Source organism: Arctopsyche grandis, chromosome 10 (genome assembly GCF_051622035.1).
Source record: "Arctopsyche grandis isolate Sample6627 chromosome 10, ASM5162203v2, whole genome shotgun sequence".
NCBI lineage: Eukaryota > Metazoa > Arthropoda > Insecta > Trichoptera > Hydropsychidae > Arctopsyche > Arctopsyche grandis.
The window spans coordinates 13,099,121-13,118,846 of NC_135364.1; the positions used below are offsets into that span (position 1 = coordinate 13,099,121).

Genomic DNA, 19,726 nt, shown 5'->3' on the forward strand with positions numbered 1-19,726 from the left:
CATTATATCGACCACCTTGGTCATACTTCTAACCCACATATTCCGTTTTTTATCTCTCCTCTTTATACCAAGCATACAGCGTTCCATACTTCTTCGAGTGCACTGGATCTTGTGCAGCATCCTGGCTTTCAATGCCCAAGTTTCGTATCCACACGTCATCACTGGCAAGACATATTTGATTGAAGACCTTTATCTTCGGTCACAGTGGTATTTTAGATTTGAATACGGCATTCATTCGCCCCAAATGCACTCCATCGTAATTTCATACGCCATAAATATAATATTTGTATTATTTTTGTTCATATTAATAAAAGTTATTCAAAATTCATGTCGATAGTAGAAACGAACATTTACATACATTCATATATGATAATAAAAAAAAAACGTAGTTTCGATTTATTTTGAAATGACGATAAAATTTTGCAAAAGATGGCATAAGACGTCGATTAAGTCTGATTACTGCTGATTATGTTTGAAAATGATTTTAACAGATATTTTAAACCCACTCATATGCGTAGGTAGGTTCAATGTTTGATACAAACTGAAATTTCTGCGTGTGATTGCGTAGACGGCGATAGTACGTGAGCGTAATGTTAAGCTTTTTTCCGAGTAACTGAATTTAAATCGCAGTTTTCTCTATTGTTCTTTTATCGACGGTCGGCCATACTGGACAATGGCGGTCAGTCAAAGCGTTTCGCAATAATATAAAAAAAGTATACATATATCGATGCACAATTTATTTTTATTTGAATAATACGACATTCGTACCATGGAAATAACGTTATCGTGTATCGTTCGTCGTACGAATGATCGAGCGTTATTGTGCATCGAAAAATTGAACATTTGCATAATTGTTTTCTCGAATTTATTCAATCGATGTATAAAATATTGAAATCGTTGGCTAATTTGTTCAGGCTTTATAGCGTGACCGCGTTTTAAAGTTTCGTCGAAAGTCTGCGTCGTGGATATTGTAACTATTTGTTTGTAAAATAACTGTATAAAACATTTATCGTCTTTTTTAAAATGTTTAAATTTTAATTAGAATCGATCATTTTGTTTCAATATAAATTATTTTATTATTATCATAATCCAGTCGTGGAAAAAAGTTGCCTTACTTTTTTTCTTATAGGTATGCTAATTTTCGGCGTATATTATTTTTCCTGTCCGTCAAAGATTTGATAGTATTTTCGTTCGTATGTCAGCATACATAAATAAGCACTGATGTATAATTGAATATCGAAATCAAAACATTGGAGTCGAGTTTCTTTTCCTATTTGGAAACCGGAGCATATTTGCATATCCCATTACATTCCAATATCTCATTCGTTGCATGCATAATACTACAACTTGGGGAAAAATTCTAAGGAACGAAATTAAATTTCCTTCCCTATTACGAATATACATTATACGTATAATTATTTACATATTTTATTTAATGTTTCAGATCCGATGAGGACGACCCGAGCGGGAGCAAATATACGAGGATGGATGACGACAATATACAAGATAAGGAGAGATTTGCCAGGTATGTGTGTATATAATGTATTTTTAGTACAACATAGTGGTGTTCTTTGGTTTTCGCCAGAGACCGTAGTATTATGTTTTTTTAATGATGTTGTCTTTTAGTGGATACTTTTGAGCTTACGAGTCGCCGTTAAGTCTTAAGCCAGCTAATAAAGTTAAGACAGAAGTAACTTCCTCGCATTACGCGAAGGGCTCAGTTCGACCCATGTTACCTTACGTTACAACTTTGTGTCTTAAAAGTTTTCGGAGGCTTACCGGGCACGACATCTTCGCTTGTAGGGAAGCGAGGCATTGTTAGTTACCTGGATTTTCCGCGCTTACTTACTTACGCTCGCTTGGTCGGAAAAACAAAAATCAATAAATTGAATTGTTTTACGCTCCGGCGAAAACTTGTATTTAAGGTTGTTTACAAAATCCGGGGAATGTTCTAAGCAGGCGATTAACGAACACGATGTTTTTCCATTAAAGGTTATAAAAATGCCTACGTGCGTATTTAGTACGCGCGGAATACGAATGATTCGAGGATCGTTGAATTTCACACACTGGAATGTGAGCGTACTGTATGCCATACATACGTATGTACATATGCATGATATGTATTTTACCGATAGACACATTTATTCAAATTCAAACACATAGCGCACTTCTTTACTCCTGACGTGTTAAAATATTGTTATTGAAAAATTTAATGTTTTACTAAGAAGTTTAAATAATTCGAACAATTATCCACTAAGTAGAGTTAGATGTGTCTATTTTGACAACTGTGTTGGAAAACGGCATAAAATACATTGTAAAGTGCGATAGGAAGAGAGTAACAAAATAGTAAAACTGGAGAGAGTAGTTAACTGCGCTTTCGGGGTACTCTATTGGCCGCAACATTCTCGCAAACGCGTTAATGGAGATTTTCACGACTATTTTTACGGTCCTTGGAAGTTTTCTATAAAATTTAAATAAATAGAACGAAAAACGTTCCTAAGAGGCGATTTCAGATCATAAAACTTATATTCATAGATAAGGAATTTCTTGGATTTGTTAATAAGACTAACACAAAATTAATGTTCATTAGATCGTACTTTCAAAATTTAATTGTTATTTACTATATAGTCATTCCAATATAAATTGGTATATATTCGTAGCTCATTATGGACCGCCAGAAGTAACGATAATAAAAATAGTATATTTTGTAAATGAATAAACATCACCTCAAAACCTTTCTATCAATTAAATTGAAAATTGAAAAATAGCCTCTCTATAGTTGTTTTCGACCGTATAATTAATTATCAGATCAGATTCAATTTTGTACAAAATTATATTACATTTCAATATATTAGACTAAAAGATTCGATTTTAGATGTATAAACCTAAGTACATGTGCTACGTGAGAAAGAACCAATGAATTTGGATATCTCAAGTATTTTAGTATGAAGTTTGGAAGATTTAAAAACACACGCTGTGTTGATGGCCTTTGAATGAAGTTTTATTAAAAACACGGCGTATAGATACATATGTTCATTTTTTATTAAAAGAAAGTGCATTTGTGGATGTAAACAAATATTTCATTACAATGTAGGCTCAGCTTAAAACTCTAAAAAAAAAAATATATATATATATATATATATATATATATATATATATATATATATATATATATATATATATATATATATATATAAACCATTTTTTTCGACTTGGTTTGTTGAAACTGGTTTCCTACAAATAAATTACGGAATTCAATAATATTCAATAATTAAACTGTTAACCTGGAATTGAATAGGAAATTAAGTACGGTTTTTAGTATTTTTTATGGGACTGAATAAAAACAAAATCGAAATCGAATTTGTATATTGTAGTTTCCCATAGGCCGCATACATACATATGTATCTATAATAGTTGTATAATTGAAGATCGACCTCGATTACCGATCGCTCCTTTTATTATCATAATCATTATCATAATGATCACAATAACGGCAATTTCAGCCGCCGACCGTCTCTCAAGTGAGGGTCCGCAATCATCGCTGATGGTTCCATTCACTAGCCACACTTCTTACATCTCCATTTATATCATCGTTAAGCGATTATATGCGAATACAACGTAACTGATTCCGTTTACTCTTAATTTTCCTCCTCTCTTTATCATCCTCATACCGGTGACGGATTGATATTAACTCTTAATCCGTATACGCATTACTTGATATACGTATGTACATACCTATGTATACATATTGTCGTGTTGTGCAATCATCAAATGCACATTTAGTGATTGCAGATCAGATTACGAATTCGTTTCACTGCCGGGACTCACAATCGAGCCGGGTTAAACCTTTTAAATCAACGTCAATTTACTAAGCAGCCCCCTCCTGCCATTAGGGGAAGAAAAATTAGCTCCACTCTCGCAGTTTATCCCCACAACCGAGAAAAAGGTTTTCCCATTACGTTGGCATTTCCCGTGTCCTCGTTGCTTGCTCCCTATTATTATCGTTCCTAGTTGTATGCGATCCTTGTTTTTCTTTCTTGTCTCCTCCAACACAGTCTACACTTCTGTGCTACTATTTAGTTTCAGTTTTAGCGCTACCCGAGTCCCACAATCTCTATTTTTAAGTACAATGTTTGATTTTTATTTCATTGTTATACTTTGTAGATTCCGTATCGACTGTATGCATGTTTCAAATAACAAACGACATGCTTATATTATACATAGGTATATTATATCTATAGTATGCTGAAATGTTTGATCGATAAATTAGTCAAATTACGGCGATATCGTTTCTAATGCGATTTACTCGTAAGCTTAGAACTCTCTTTCTCTATATACAAGATTGAATTGTATGTATGTTTGTGTGTACCCTATAAAATTAATTTAAGTATATTAAGTTTTTTTAGCTATAATTACGAAAAATGATACTAGAATGACTTAGTATTACATTCAATGTTTAATATTTTGATAAAAAAATAAATATAGTAATAATTATAATGTAGTAATGTGTACGGAAAATAATACTAAAATGAATTAGAATTAATACTACATTATAATTATTGATGTAATTTTAATTTTTAATGAAAGCAATAAATATTGTCTTCGATTAACAAATGAATATTTAGTTTTTCATAATGATTATCGTCTATAATTGGACCTGGTGTTAGTAAATATATTGCATTGACCTCGACTTGCATCGTTTCGAAAAAATGGAAATCTTAATATGGAGGAAAAAATTTCCAATGATTCGTTACAAATCACGTGTTAGGAAATGTACCTAATTTTACCGGAATTTCAGATTTCGGTAAATAATCACTGGTAGGAAATTTATCGCAATACAAAATTTCGCACAAAAAAGCGATATTTGTGTTCAAGGGATTGCATATAATTTAGCTCTGTTTTATAATATGTACTTACATATCTACTTAAAATCTTGACCCAATTTTAAACAATTTTCTTAGTGAAGATATTTTTTTCATTTACTTTCTTTTATTTATCTTCATCTTAACGAAATATCCGAGTCTCACTCGTTCTTCTTCTTTTATATATATTTTTTTATTTTCATCTTATCGTTGTCATGATCCACATTTAATCTGACGAAGGTAAAACAAGTTTAAAGCGGTCAGAGGTCAACAGAGCAGGCGGTCTCTGCTTGCTTTTTTCTCGTGATGCCTTCTCTTCACACAGGAATTGTACCAGCGTTTTTCAAATATATCATATTATAGTTTCGAGTGAGTCGTCCACTCTATTAATATACCAATTGCACGAGAGGTGTCGTGTGACTTGTCGATGCAAAATAAGGACCCCTGGAGGGGAGAGTTGCCAACTGTGGTTCATCTTCAAGCCAGTGACGTCCGTACGTTTAATTATTGTTATTTTATTTAACTATAAAACTTAACATAGCTGAACTTCACGTGCAGTACGCTTCGCCAATAACTCATCCGGGCTCCGTAGACATTTACGATTTCTTGCATAGTTAGTCGGGCAACCATCCCGCATATCCTCTCCCCTCCTACATAGGGATAGAAGACCGTAAATAACGAAGCAGTCACCCTTCCATTGTGCATCTTCGTAGTTTACAACGACACACGTGGCGACAAATTATAATATTACGTTGGCTTGCCGCTTTAGGAGACGTACTCTCGCACCTATCTGGTACGCCGACACCTAGTAATGATTGGAAACGTGACTTATCTCACTCGGGCCACACTTGATGTTTTTGTTTTGCCGTTGTTATGCGAATTTTTATACATCGTCGTGACTAATATTTTATCAGCTTACCGGTGGTAGCTGATTATTATTATTGGCTGTGAGCCGCTCTTGCCTCTGCTTTACCTCCTCTCGTTGCGTCTTTTGACAATAAAACCGAGGAACAGTCCTCAATACAAACGGATATATACATTCATCGTCGGTTTTGAAAGTGTCGAGAAAAGCGTGTTGTCTATTCATTGTGTGTTGGGATTATTCCGTGCAGTTTCACTTACACCAGGTTAGTGTCGCTTTTTGCGAAAATCGTCATCGTATACAATATATGATAATTTATCTTCACTCGTGTCTGGAGAAGTTTCTCTCTTAAGAAAAATGTCGCTGATGTGTTTGCATATTCATATGATGTAATAATCGAACTGATAGATCGTTTACAAATTCATCTTGTCCTAAATAGTATCATTCGAGATTATTAATTGGACCTCCCACTGGTAACGTCAAATAATCGTAGTCATTAATGACGTCGTTATATATTGCCCTAATCTTTCATTCGCCTTTTGCGAAAGATATCAAAAGTATTTCAAATAATTATAATAATTTGTAGAACTGTGTTGGAGAAAAAGAGGCTATTTAGATTCAGCATGATTTTTTTTTATATTTACTCACTTTAAGTCCCACATTGAATTAATGTAAGCAAATATACTCTTCATATTGAAACGAATTATTATTGTAAATTAATAGGTTAAAGAAAGCTTTTGATAAACGTATTTTGACAATGATAACTTAAATATTTAAAATAATAAGACATCGAGTGCAAAAGTGAAAAGTAGCTGGTAGCTAAACGATTGAATGGTAGATAGATAGTAATAAAATGATTTTTTTTTAATAATTTATATTTCCCATGATGTCATTGCGTTCTGCCCTGGAGTGACAAATATGGTATTAAACTTGTCCATATATTAATTTACTGATTATGAACTTAAAACATATTCAAATACCTAGTGGTGACATAGTGTGTAGGATGGTTTTTGCTAATTTGATGAGGAACCGTTTCAACAACAAAATCAGATAAATTGGCACTCTGATAGGAAATCATCGACATGTAGTCACAAATATCCAAGGGAGGTAGGTAGAGGTAGGACCGGAAGCGCGATTTTTCTAGGAAACAGGGCGTTTTGGGTCCATTTTTCAGAAAACAGAGCAAACTACAAAGCTAGAGTGCAAAAAAAAGGTTCATCATAAAAATGAACAATGCACGGCGAACAATAAATAAATAACGGCGCAAACTTGGTCCGCTCTTTACTGATCAGCAGTACTACAGAAATACTGCCGAATAAATTCTTTTCAAACGAGGTCAACCCAAGGATTGAGCCCGAGAACCTCTTGGTGGTTAGCATTAACGCAACCACCGAGCTATGTATGTACTGTTGACTATACTATCCAAGAGAATAAGGTAGAATACGAAGAATTTCAAATTGACGATCGGTGGGTGGACGATAACACAATGAATACAGGTTGCATAAGATAAGATAAGCCAAGAATGCTGAAGTATTGGACAGGTTCTCATCCGATCAATTCCTTGGATCGCAAGGGTGATATGTCCGCAAGATTTAATTGTTCAGAATTTAAAAGATAACAAATTAAGAGGACTGATTATAAAAATGGTATATTTTCATATGTCGCTAATTAACTAGTGTTTAACTCATTGAAATTTGAATAGGTATTTTAGGAAAGAAATTGACACGTGATTCAAAATGGTATAGTTAAAACTTGTAACTTTTGTATTGTATTGCCAAAAAAACAGCTTGTTTTGCTTTCATAATAAAATTAAACTTGATTTTGGTCGTAAAACTTGATTTACGACCGTTTAGGTATTGATACTATACACAGTTGTGCGAGAGTGTTGATAATACTAAGCAAATTTTCGATAATATTAGTAGTATCTCAAATTTTCCCTTTTTTATTCAATTTCAGCCCTAACTTTATCCGATCAACCAACAACTACGTACATATCGTTGTTTTGTTCTCTACAATGAAGTCTCCTTAATTAGTCGCTAAACAATGAATTACATAGTTGGAAGATTGTCTAATTTGTGAAAACTTTCACTGAGAGTAGTCGGCGGAGCTTTTCCGGAACATAATTTAGTATGTAAATAAGTGAAACGGGATGGTTTTTATGAGGGTTCCCCATGGGTGTTTGCGTCGGACGCCCCTGGTCCCCCGAGCGTGGGAACGCGTGTGTGTCGGCGGCTCGCGGTCACGAGCGCGCGCCCCGCGCCTCCGCCACTGGCCCCCAACCAACCCAGCTCCCACTTAATGGACAGCCTCTACCTGCGGGCGTGCGCCCTCACCAACACAACCAATACTCCGACTACTTTCTTCTGGATCGACCCCCGCAAACTGCCTTTTTAATTTGTTAAATACGTCATTTTTCACATCGCAACAAAATATGCTCATATGTTTGTTGCAAATATTTATTTTATATAGCTGACATCTATTCCAAATAATTGTAATCAGTGCATTTGCTCTCACAATAGAATCGATCAGTCAGTGGCGGCTCGTTTTTAAGGACAACCGGGACATTGCCCCACACAATTTCTCCCAACCAAGAAAGAAAGTATTTTTTTTATATTGTTGGTGTCTCGTCAAGAAACAACAGATGTTCGTAATTAAGTTCGGGGCAGTCGCTTACCTGCCGTAGTCCCGTGGTTGCCAGCTTCATTTTTAGCTGCTACTCTGGCACTGTGTGTAAAATGTAGACAGTCAGTTGAAGCAGAGAAAAAAGATCCATATCACCGTATACAGAAGGCTTTTATTTGGCTGCGTAAAGGTCTCTTTGGGCAGAATACGCCAGCCCCGGTTGTTTATATTCTCTATACCAGGTCTTGGCAAACTTTTCGAATTTAGGGCCGCTTTAGGAATTAAAAATGAACGTCGGGCCGAAAGTAAAATACTATTTATACATTATTTACTATCATGAAAAAGAATTTCAGCATAAAAAATAAGTGATCCTCTAATAACCAACAATTTGGCGGGCCGCACAAAAATTCGAATCTGGTCGCAGTTTGCCCAGGCCTGCTTTATACAATTCGAAAAATACTTGAGACCGTCAACGTTTTCCGACATTTCAACTATATTTTGCACATTGCTAAATTGTCAATCACAATTTACCATTAATTATTTTTTATTAATCACAATTTTGCTTTTTCAGAACACAAAATGAACGAAGTCGATAATTTGTTAAAAAAAAGTCATTTTCCTTGTATAAAATGTTACTAAAAATATATCAATTTAAATTTTTTGGAAAAAAATAAATATGTCGGGGAGCTTTAGCCCCCTCTTGCCCCACCTGTTTTTAAAGTCACGAGCCGCCACTGAGTGTAAGGACCTTTTTTTTCATACATACATATGTATTTGTCATAGTACAATGACAGGTCACCCTAAATCGACTAACACCTAATATTTAAATATCCAAACACATTATCAGAAATAGGCTACACGTGTGGGCACTGTTGCTAAAATCTGAAAAAAAAACCTGTTTTTACAAGCTTTTTTGCTTTCTTGCTTTGAACACTGATAGTTTTTCTAAGAAATAGTGCCCCCACATATCTACACATATGTATGTATGTACAATGTAGATATAAAGATAAGCTCGCAACAATCAGCAAATTCGGACTAGCCGATTTTACGAGAGAGGAATTGGCTGCCGATTGCATTGGATCCTCATAACAATTAAGTTGAATAAATTTACAAATTCTTAGAGGAGACGGTCGACCTGCATTTTATCACCATTACTATCTTCAAGTACTTGTAATCATTGATGAAGTCTAGGATTTGAACCCAAGACCTACCTTTCTACTGGTAAACAATCATTTAACCGTGTTAATGGTTGGCGTATTAATTCCATAGATGCAAGCGTTAATATATGCAGCTTTTGACTTTTATTCCAATTAGGCCAATATTTACTACATAAATGGTTGAATTTGCAATTTGCGTGAATCCAACAAGTTGCAGTAATAGTGAGTTTTATGAAGTCAAAAATCATATTTAATATATGATGCTAAATATTTTATTTGATGTAATTATTGGAATACTTTCGATACATGATTTCATCATTGAATAAGTATCCTAATTTTCAAAAATTTTTTTCTTTTTTAATTCTAATTTCATCCCTTCCAAAAGACGAAATATTCCAAATTTATTCTTCCGCAAATATTTAAGGGTTTCTAAAACAAATTTTAGACCAGCCTATAATTATTTAGCAATATTTGGTACCGTTTGAAAAGTTTCAGACGTCGAGTGAACATTACATGTTATATACAAATTTTTAACTAGTAAAAGGTTAGCTCTATATATTTAAAGACGTTATATGGCCATATACATATGAAGGTATCATTTAGCTCTGACGTCAATGTGGTGTACATATTATGTATGTATGTATGTATGTATGTGGATATGCAGAAGTTCGATGTTCATATCGACTTGTCATTGGTTCTGTTACACTTACAAATTTCGCGTCGTCGTAATTGTGCAACGGTTACTCTTTTTTTTTTACCTTCATCGTACTTTACGCGGATAATGTTACAAAATCGTGCGCTTTAATTTTACGGTTCTTGAACTCCGATTCAGTTCAAATTATTCATATAGCGCAACCTCGAACTTCACGACAGTCGCCTACAACCTTTGGACTTTATTTACAACCGATTTGCAAATTATATTTCCGTCTCCGAACTGTTTCCGTTGCAATCCCCGTTATGAGGAGAGTTTGCTTGTAATAAATTTATGAAGCTCATGCATAATTGAAATCATTTTTTTTCTTTTATTAATCGATTTTATTTTGATAGTAATTATAGATATGCCTCAGAGTCATATGAATTGAATTTCTTAAATTCTTTTACATTTTTTTTATGGAAAATGTGTATTATCCCGCAAACCGTTTAGCAGAGTTATTGCATCAAAAACGGTGTTTTTAACGTTTCCTTTATTTTTGTACTTGATATCGCACTTTTCATTCACGCTCTACTTAATTCTGTTACTTATTATTTTTTTGTCTTTTATTTTTTCCTCTGCTTTACTCGTACCTAATATGTCTTAATACTTTTATTTCGCTGCGTTGTAATTTCACAACATTCGTTTCACCATGTGACAGATCCTACCTGCGTTCTAAGATTCAATTTGATTCCGTACTTATTATTCACATATAATATTAAAAATTTCAGCTAAGTTCATCGAAAATTGCAATCATGTAGTAACTTCTACATACCACGATAAGTTTCACTCGCCGCCTACTAGTTATCTACTAAATTTGATATAATTACATCCTGAAATCACAAATTTTGAACACGTTTCAAATCGAGTCTTATTTTATTATCGACGAGCATTTTTGGATGCGACAAAAGCTTTGTATTTAAATGTGTATGAGCGAACAGATATGAGGTCCGTATATATGTACTTACAAGCATCCTAAATCAATTTTGTCTCAAATAAAAAAAACAAGCTTTTCTATAAAAAAACTGTCTTTTCTATTTTTTGTTTAGCTATATATGAAATGAGGTATTCTTTCAATTTTACTTGTTTCGTTGGAATTTTTTTGCCGCCGAGTAGTTGAATCGCCAAAAAATAAAACTGTAGCTCATATATAACTTAATCGACACAGATTGATTGACTCGTTTGTATCAGAATAAATCATCAATCAAAATAAAATTTTCAAATATTAAGATCCTAGGCATAGCAATTAATCGTACATATATGTCATGGTGAAGAAATACTTACCATTTTATTCTAATGTTGGTGCATGTTTTACACCCATTACAAAAATCCTTCGATATGAGCCAATACACAAGACAATAATAAATAATAATTAGAAGAAGAAGAAAAATAAGAAGTCCTGCTTGTCGAAGTCGCCTCCTTATAGTTTCGAAGATGATGTATTTTCCAGTCGTTTGTCTGAATTCTCCTCTAATATCCTGGGCAGTTTTCAAGCGATCCCTTTAACACGGAACGTTTTATCATCCGATTTTCTTTGGGGGGTTGTTTTTTTTTTTACGCTATGACTACCTGGCTTGCGATTACCGGGTTTCGTTTCTCGATTATTTTGAGGAAACGTGCTAAAATTGTCCGTTGACATCTCAACTGCAACGTAATTTTTCGTATGGACAATCTTCTTGAAGATAGCGAAATTATTTGCCAATTTTTCGCCACGTTAAGTTTCGCACAAATCGTAGTTACTCACTCGAAATTCGCACAAGAACTTAATAGAATACCTCAAAATGTACGAAATACTACCCTTTTGAATAAAAAAAAAAAAAGAGTATTTTAGAAAGTAGGGGACCTTCTACTGTTAAATTCCGAGAATTCAAAATGTTAAGACGTGATGCGATTTCAAATACCGGTACTGTACTTGTTGATTCTGTATGAAATCTTCACTTTTTAATTACGAAGACACCCTTGCCGAGTCACTCTTCTTTGATTTAACTATATTCAAATTTTTGTTGCAGCCGCGAGAACCACTGTGAAATTGAACGTCGCCGCCGCAACAAGATGACCGCATACATCACCGAGCTGTCCGACATGGTGCCCACGTGCAGTGCTCTAGCCCGCAAACCAGATAAACTAACCATACTCAGGATGGCCGTGGCGCATATGAAGGCACTCAGGGGCGAGTATTTTTTTTTTTCATTCCATCGACACTTTCTTTCTGGTCAAAATCACCAATGGTACTGTCGAAACGTTTCCTATGTGGGTGTTTAACGGCATGAGCTTGAGGGACGTCGTAATTGCAGCGAGTGAAGACATCAGCCGGTACAGATTCATCATCCGAATGGATTTGTGTGGCTAATAACAGTGTTCGTTCTCCATTCAATCAGTAGAGCACACCGTGCACTACTGATGGATGTGTTTACACATTGAATTGAATGAATCACACAGTTGTTCGTATGCGATTATGATTCGTCTAATTGGTACCTAAGCGTATGTACACCGCTCGTTAAACTGTCACTATCCATCAATTTTTTTCATTATTTTATTCTTACATAATATTACACGTGGCTTGGATTTTTTTACTTTTAAAATTCAATTACTTATATTCTCACTTGGATAACATTTTGATGGATTGCCTCTTGTATGTTTTCATCGTTTAAATTCGACTATAATTCTCATGTTAGTTCAATATATAATTGAGCTCGTGAATTTTTATCGTGTTGAATCAACTGTCTCCCATTAAAATGAATTCATTTTATCTAACTTTCATGAGGGATCTAATCTTATTTTAATATATTTTTACACACATACATCAGCTAAACAAAGTACAATGCGCTCAAAGGACAGTAAACGCAATACGTGGGTGAGAAGTAGTGGATATAGTGGATAGAGTGCAGATATTGAAATGGCAATGGGCGGGCCACGTGGCTAGAAGAATAGACGAAAGGTGGACAAAATAAGTACTAGAATGGTACCCAAGAGAATGCAAACGGGTAAAAGGAAGACCGCAGGGAAGATGGGTAGACGAAATTAGGAAAATGTGTGGGGTGAGATGGATGAGAGTTGCGCAAAACAGATACCAGTGGACGCGTGTTGGAGAGGCCTTCATCCAGCAGTGGATGGTGAATGGCTTTAGACGAAGATGATGATGATTAAATCGTATGTGCTATGACAGGAAATACCCGAAGATGACATATATTGTTAGATTAATTTTTGTACATAAGTACTAACAATTTTTTGGACAATCAACAAATTTTTGATACACCAAATTTATAAGATTTAACAAATTGGAGATGCTAACAACTCCAATTTGTGAGAAACTGAGGTGAAGTATGCCGATTTATTGGATCTGTCACAACAATTAAACTAGAAAAATCAGAAAACGTTTGCATTTTAATAATCATATGACCTCGTCAGCAGCGTATTTGGCCGGGACTTGAACCCATGACCTATCTATTGGTATACAATAGTTCTACTAATGCACTACACTGTGACACTAATGAAGTTATCCTTATCCTTTTAATTAGATGTAAATGTATAGTTGAATGTGTCTACATCTAGCATTGTTCATGTGTACTTGTTGCTTTTGTAACAACTACTGGTCTTAGCTAACAATAAAAATGTTTACGGTTTCATTGTTCTATGACCAACGTAAACGTTAGACTATTGTAAACCAAACTTGTCAACGGTAGAGCGAATCATTCGATCACACTATTGTTCGATAATACTACATCGTTTTTGGTCATATTTCGTTCATGCTTATTCAACCAAACGAAATTCAAATTTAAAACTTGTGCAATGTAATGAGCATTTTATACAGGAGCGCGTTCACATGTATGTGTGATACAAACGCGCCAGGAATTCATTATTCTCCCAAGTAATAGACTGTCCGTTTTTCAATGTTGCAACTTACAATGGAAATGGTAAAAAAGACACTACCAATTGTTATTCATTCCGCAGTGTCAATCGTAAAAAAAATGTGAATCCATTGACAAAAGGTGCGCCCCCGATGTTCATTGTAAATTTTTTACCGGTGGAAAAATAATTCTCCAAATTCGCCTTTCACTGTAGTATGACGCTATTGGAATTTGATTGAAATGTCACTGTTTTAATTATTTCTTTGCATGTTGTGTTCGTGCGTGAACTTCCGCATTTCGTCTTCTCGTTTCTTTTTAATTTTAATAGTATGACCGCGTGTAATTACAAAGCAAATCCGTCGGAAGGAGCAGGAAGTGTGCATTTTAGCTTGGGTCACTGAAACGAAATTCAACTGAATAAATGGGTTTATCAGCGGCAAAGCTCTCCCCTTCCCCCCCCCCCCCGAAAGCATTTATTCGCTTGCATATTTTCCCCATAAATAATATAGTTTTTCTCGTTTCTCTTTTTTTCCAACATGGAACTAATGCAGTAAGCTTGTCAAACGATATCTGATTTGTCATGAGAACAGGGGGTCCGCAGCGTGCCGTGTTTAAACGGCACGATATAAATTATAATATAAAGAAAACGTTGACAGCGCTCAGAAATATTTTTATTTGTTCACTCTATTAGCTTTTGCTCGAACGGCCGATGCTGGTTTCAAACGTTCGTTCCTTGACTTGAAAACAACAAAAAAATTATACCTTAATAATTAAGATATTTATATGTACATGACATAATACTGCCGTCAAAACTAAATTGCACATAAAAAATTGAATGTCAAACTAAATAAAAGCTTTTAAAAATAACAATTCAATACTGTGCTAAGCATCCAATATACTCAATATTTTCTATAAATTGATCAAGTCGCGTCAAGAGTTTTGAGAATACCTTAATACGCTTAAACCGTTTCATTGATGATAACTAGAGGTAGGATAGACACAGTGCTATCCATTGTTCCATTGTTGTAAATCCTTCGGCAAATCAGTTCGGCAAACCTTTAACAATGCATTTACAACCTTTGAACAATACGCGGCACCTTCTGGGTCCGGTGACTAATGATAACCAGAGATCGGCGGACAAGTGTCTTTTCCCCACAAAAAATGGTTCACTATTGTCCTATAAAGCAAGAGAGCAAAAAAAGGTTGACAAAGTGAACAATTTTTTGTGGGCAAAATCAACTTGTCCGCCGATCTCTGAATTATCTGATAACCTTGGTCCTTGGGTTAAATTGGACTTTACGTGGTAAAAATTTAGCTTTCATAAGATCGTCGTTTGTTTTTGATAAACATATTATAATTTCACTCGAATGAGAAGTAACATTATCTATTAAAAATACTGCTTTCTGTGTAATCTTCGAAAATCTCCATCCATTCATCCTTTTTGATTATAATAATCAACAAGTAGATATTTTGATTTAGTCTCATTAGATAATTTGCTTTGATAATTTTCATTTTTTTTTCCCATTACTAAAAGTTTCATTTTATGAGTTGCTGGTGCATTTCCGCAACACATGATTGTAATACGCTCTTTAGATGATTTTTATCCGAGAGCGGACCTTTCTTTTGACGAAGCAAGTGTTTTCATTGAAATTTAAAAGTTAAGTAGTAGTGTGTTTTTGGGTCTTGATGGGGGATATATATGTATGTACATATTGTAGATCTTAATAGTCACTTGTTCATTTATTAAATTATAAATAACTTGCATTACATTCGTTTCTATACAGCTTCAATGCACATATAGATAAATTGAACGCGATGAAGAATCGATAGAGCATCGTCCGTTGAAATAATCCGGTTTCCATAAATATTTAGTATATATTGAATGACATTTTGTTGGAAATCCATTGGTACGGAAATTGGAAGACACTACTGTTTATGTTCGTACTAAGGAAAAAGCTCAAGTTCTAGCCAACGAGCTATATTTTGATAGATCGTTAATTTGAAAAGTGAATAATGAGGCCTTATTGCAATAATAGTAACATTCCTCAAATATACCTTGGGTCTCTATGCGTATTCAACTGCACTTTCCATTCAATCCACTCATTCAACTGCACTTTCATTATCAGACACATTTTTTATGGAGCACATTAGTCTAATATTGAAATTGATAAATGCTGTGATGCTATTCTCTATTTTTTGGAATCAATGAGTAAAATACGTTATATTTTCTCTCAAACTATCGTTGCAGTTAGACTATGCTTTTTTATTAAACATGCAGCTTAAGAAAAATGGAGTAGTTATATGATTTTATTATTGAATTTTCCCGGCATGAAAGGAAGCTCTCCAGTTGTACGCTTTTAAGATACGTTTAGTATTCTACATACGACTGCATGTCGTGACTATGAACCAATGTCTCTTTTGTTTCTAATATGTATATATTATATTATATCTACATACATATTGTTTTTATTTTAAACCTTCGTTCGCTTTGTACGAATCCGTCCCGTTGATGTTAAGAGTAAATGCGCTTTAGACTAATGTCACTGCAATCACATGATTTTCGCAGTACGCTTTTGGCGCATTCCCATCGTTGATCGTTCAGATATTTTTGTCGCCGTTTTGCACACTCTCCGTTTGCTCTTTTCGACGTCGAAAACATTATAATAGTGAACTTTTGAAATGTGTATAGCAATTAAAAACTAAAATCGCTCCGAGTGATGCTGTTCATTCTCGCTCTTCTGACTTCGTGAAAAGTACATGCGCCGCCTCGCTGCCGTGCTTTTTCATTCCTATTCCACTTTCTTTCTTTAATTGCCGCATAAATTAATCCAGAGAAGGGGTTTTTCCTCGCTCTTTTTTTTTACTTTATTCCGGCACCCCCTTGTCTCGTCTTGTCCGCCGCCCCTGGTCGTTGTTTTTTTTTTTTACAAGGACCCCTCTTACTTTTGTCTGGAGGAGCTCTTTGGACGTTCTTGGCCGCATTGCTCGGCCCACCGTCTATTTATTTTTTAATTAAGCACCTAACTAGCTTTTCCTTTATATTTGCACACTTTTTAAATGTTGAGCAATTGCCGTTTTTACTGTTTATATTAATTTAAAATATGAAAGAAACATATTGCTACAAATTCCCAATTAAATATTAGCCAGCAGCATAGCTCGATGGTTGCTTTAATGCTAACCACCGAGAGGTTGCCGGGTCGATCCCTGGGTTGACTCCGATTGAAAAGAATTTGTTCGGAAGTATTTCTGTAGTGCTGCTAGTCAGATTTGGATATTTGTGACTTCCCAAGTCGATCCAAGGCAACCTGAAATGGCATCATGGGAAAATATAAATTGAGTCTATCGGCTATGCCGCCTTTCCCGAGTATTAAAAATGATGATATTTTATCCTTTTATTGATATAGGTTTGACAGTGTTCAATAATCCCATTTTCTCATACATTTGATGAAGTTTCTCGTACATATGAGAAACGTATCGAAATAATAAGATCGTACGCATTAATATTGACCCGAAGAAACACCCTTACCAGCTGGTAACCACTAACACGTCCATGCTGTACGATTCAGTGTGTTTGTGCCTTAAATCTGACGTGCCTTAATACTAACCTTTTGACAGGTAGATGACAGCGATGGATGCCGGTGAGACATTAGTTCCATATTTGCATGTACAAACTCGTGCACTCTGATCGTCCAGGTCTTACTTACTATTTACCCTAGAAAACGTTGGTATACTAATAATCAACTGAATAGTTTGTGTAGTGAAGAAGCAACACATAACGGCCATAGTCAACAATATCGTGATAAATGAACGGTATAACATGCATGCATCATAAATCGATGTCAGATAAACGGTCGCATATAAACTAAAAAAAGGTCGTAAGTTTTGTCGAAATGACGCCTGTAGGGGAAACACGATCTAAATTGAATATACAGAATCACTCCACGTCAGTAATTTCTCTATTATTTCCAATTACCGTTGCTCGATCCTGTTGACTTTTTAACGTCACGATTAAAATTCAGAATCAATCAAACGTTACATAAACAATAAATTAACGATATTAATTTATTATCTTGTGTGTGCTTGCGCGCGTCCAGGCGGCAAAACAGATGAGTATCACACGGGTAAACAATGGAGACGTCGCTTTATTTGTCGCCGGATAGTGCAGAGTCGTACCCTGCATAGAGATCAGGCTCGTATTGACGCTCGTGACCTGCTCCTGGCCCAACAGCCATCATCCTGCCAACGTACACTTACCACTTTCCAACTCGTGTCTAGGCACTGTTACTTATTGCCCCTCTCCTCACAAACCTTCGAATGAATGTGATACGTTTATTTGCCTGTTTATTTTTTATTGCCTTTTTTTCGGTCGAAATGAGAGGAAAAACTCGTTTAACTTTCGTATCGTCGTCGTAGGCTTTGTAATTTTATTACCTGCAACAAAAGGGTAAATTCATAAATTTATTAAAAAGTTGACGGTTCCCATGAGTTTGTCGCGCGTGACTACATTTCGATGACTTTTTTTTTGTTTATACGTGATTTGATTACATGAGCTTTATTCTTCGTATTGTATAATGTTGAATTTTGCGTCATAATTTTTATTTTATTTTTTTCGATTTGGTTTGGAAGCATTCAAAGGTGCACCCAACGTTATCTGCTAATCAATAGTGCTGTGGCGTGCAGACCTTTTGAGGCAAAATAAACAATTGTAAAGGTGCAAGCCGGAGCTTTTTCAGAACTCTGTTCGACGTCCGTCCGAGATTTTTATCAGTTTCAGCAGCAGTGCCGTCTCGGATCGTAATAGATCATCTGCTACGATTTCTGGGAATCTTCACCGCCGAAAAAATAAAATTGATGTTGCATTTTAAATTTTATTGAATTTCTACCCATTAGAATTTGATAATTATTGTAATTAATTTCTATTGTTTATTTTAACCAAAGTAAATTTACATAACTTACGTCGTTTTTAGTGGGTGTTCCTTCATAAGATATTCCTATCGTCTACACGTGAATGTACAAGCATAAAATCTGTTTTATATTCGCTTTATAACTTAGCTTTTCACATATTAGAAATTTAATCAAAAGTTCATGTAAGGCATTCCGAACCTCGGAAACTTTTACATCAATTTAATAAAATATTTATGCTACTAGATTACTGCAATTCGTTTTGTGTTTTATTATTATTATTTTTTTTTAATGACGTTTTTAAACAGATGTTATTAAATTGGAGCTTTACAACAAACTTATAACTAGAGCCCGGAATCTGAGGGGGCTGTTTATTGTTCAAAGATTGTAAATGCATTGTTAAAGGTTTCCCGAACCTTTTTTACAAAGGATTTACAACAATTGAACAATAGGCTACACGCTTCCGGCCCCTTCAGATTCCGACCTCTACTTATAACCTCCATAAACTCTGTGTTTTTCACTGTCTTTTCGATATATTTTACGACTATTTTTGACAGTGAGAGATTCGTGCCGTATTTGCATGCTTTGGCCCAGTTGGGATAGCCTGGGCTATGCGCATTGCACACCCGGTCGCCCCCCGACGGCTTTTCACAGCTTGAATGCCTTCACGCATCGATCCTTGTGTGTTTTTCTATTTACTACTATAATACAAATGTATGCGCTTGTTATTCAAACGCAGGGGCGGTGCGTCCTAAGGGGCTCTGTTGCGGTGAAACTCCCAG

At 35.1% G+C, this 19,726-nt stretch overlaps 1 protein-coding gene across 8 annotated transcripts in view; it reads left to right on the plus strand.

Annotated features, from left to right (window-relative positions):
- Positions 1 to 19,726, plus strand: part of tgo (Aryl hydrocarbon receptor nuclear translocator homolog tgo) — a 76,860-nt gene that overhangs the window by 36,060 nt on the left and 21,074 nt on the right. For all 8 annotated transcript variants that reach the window (XM_077439175.1, XM_077439178.1, XM_077439177.1 and 5 more), the window contains exons 3-4: positions 1,445 to 1,525; positions 12,204 to 12,364. In XM_077439175.1, the coding sequence (XP_077295301.1) occupies positions 1,445 to 1,525; positions 12,204 to 12,364 (242 nt within the window). The remainder of the gene's footprint in view (positions 1 to 1,444; positions 1,526 to 12,203; positions 12,365 to 19,726) is intronic.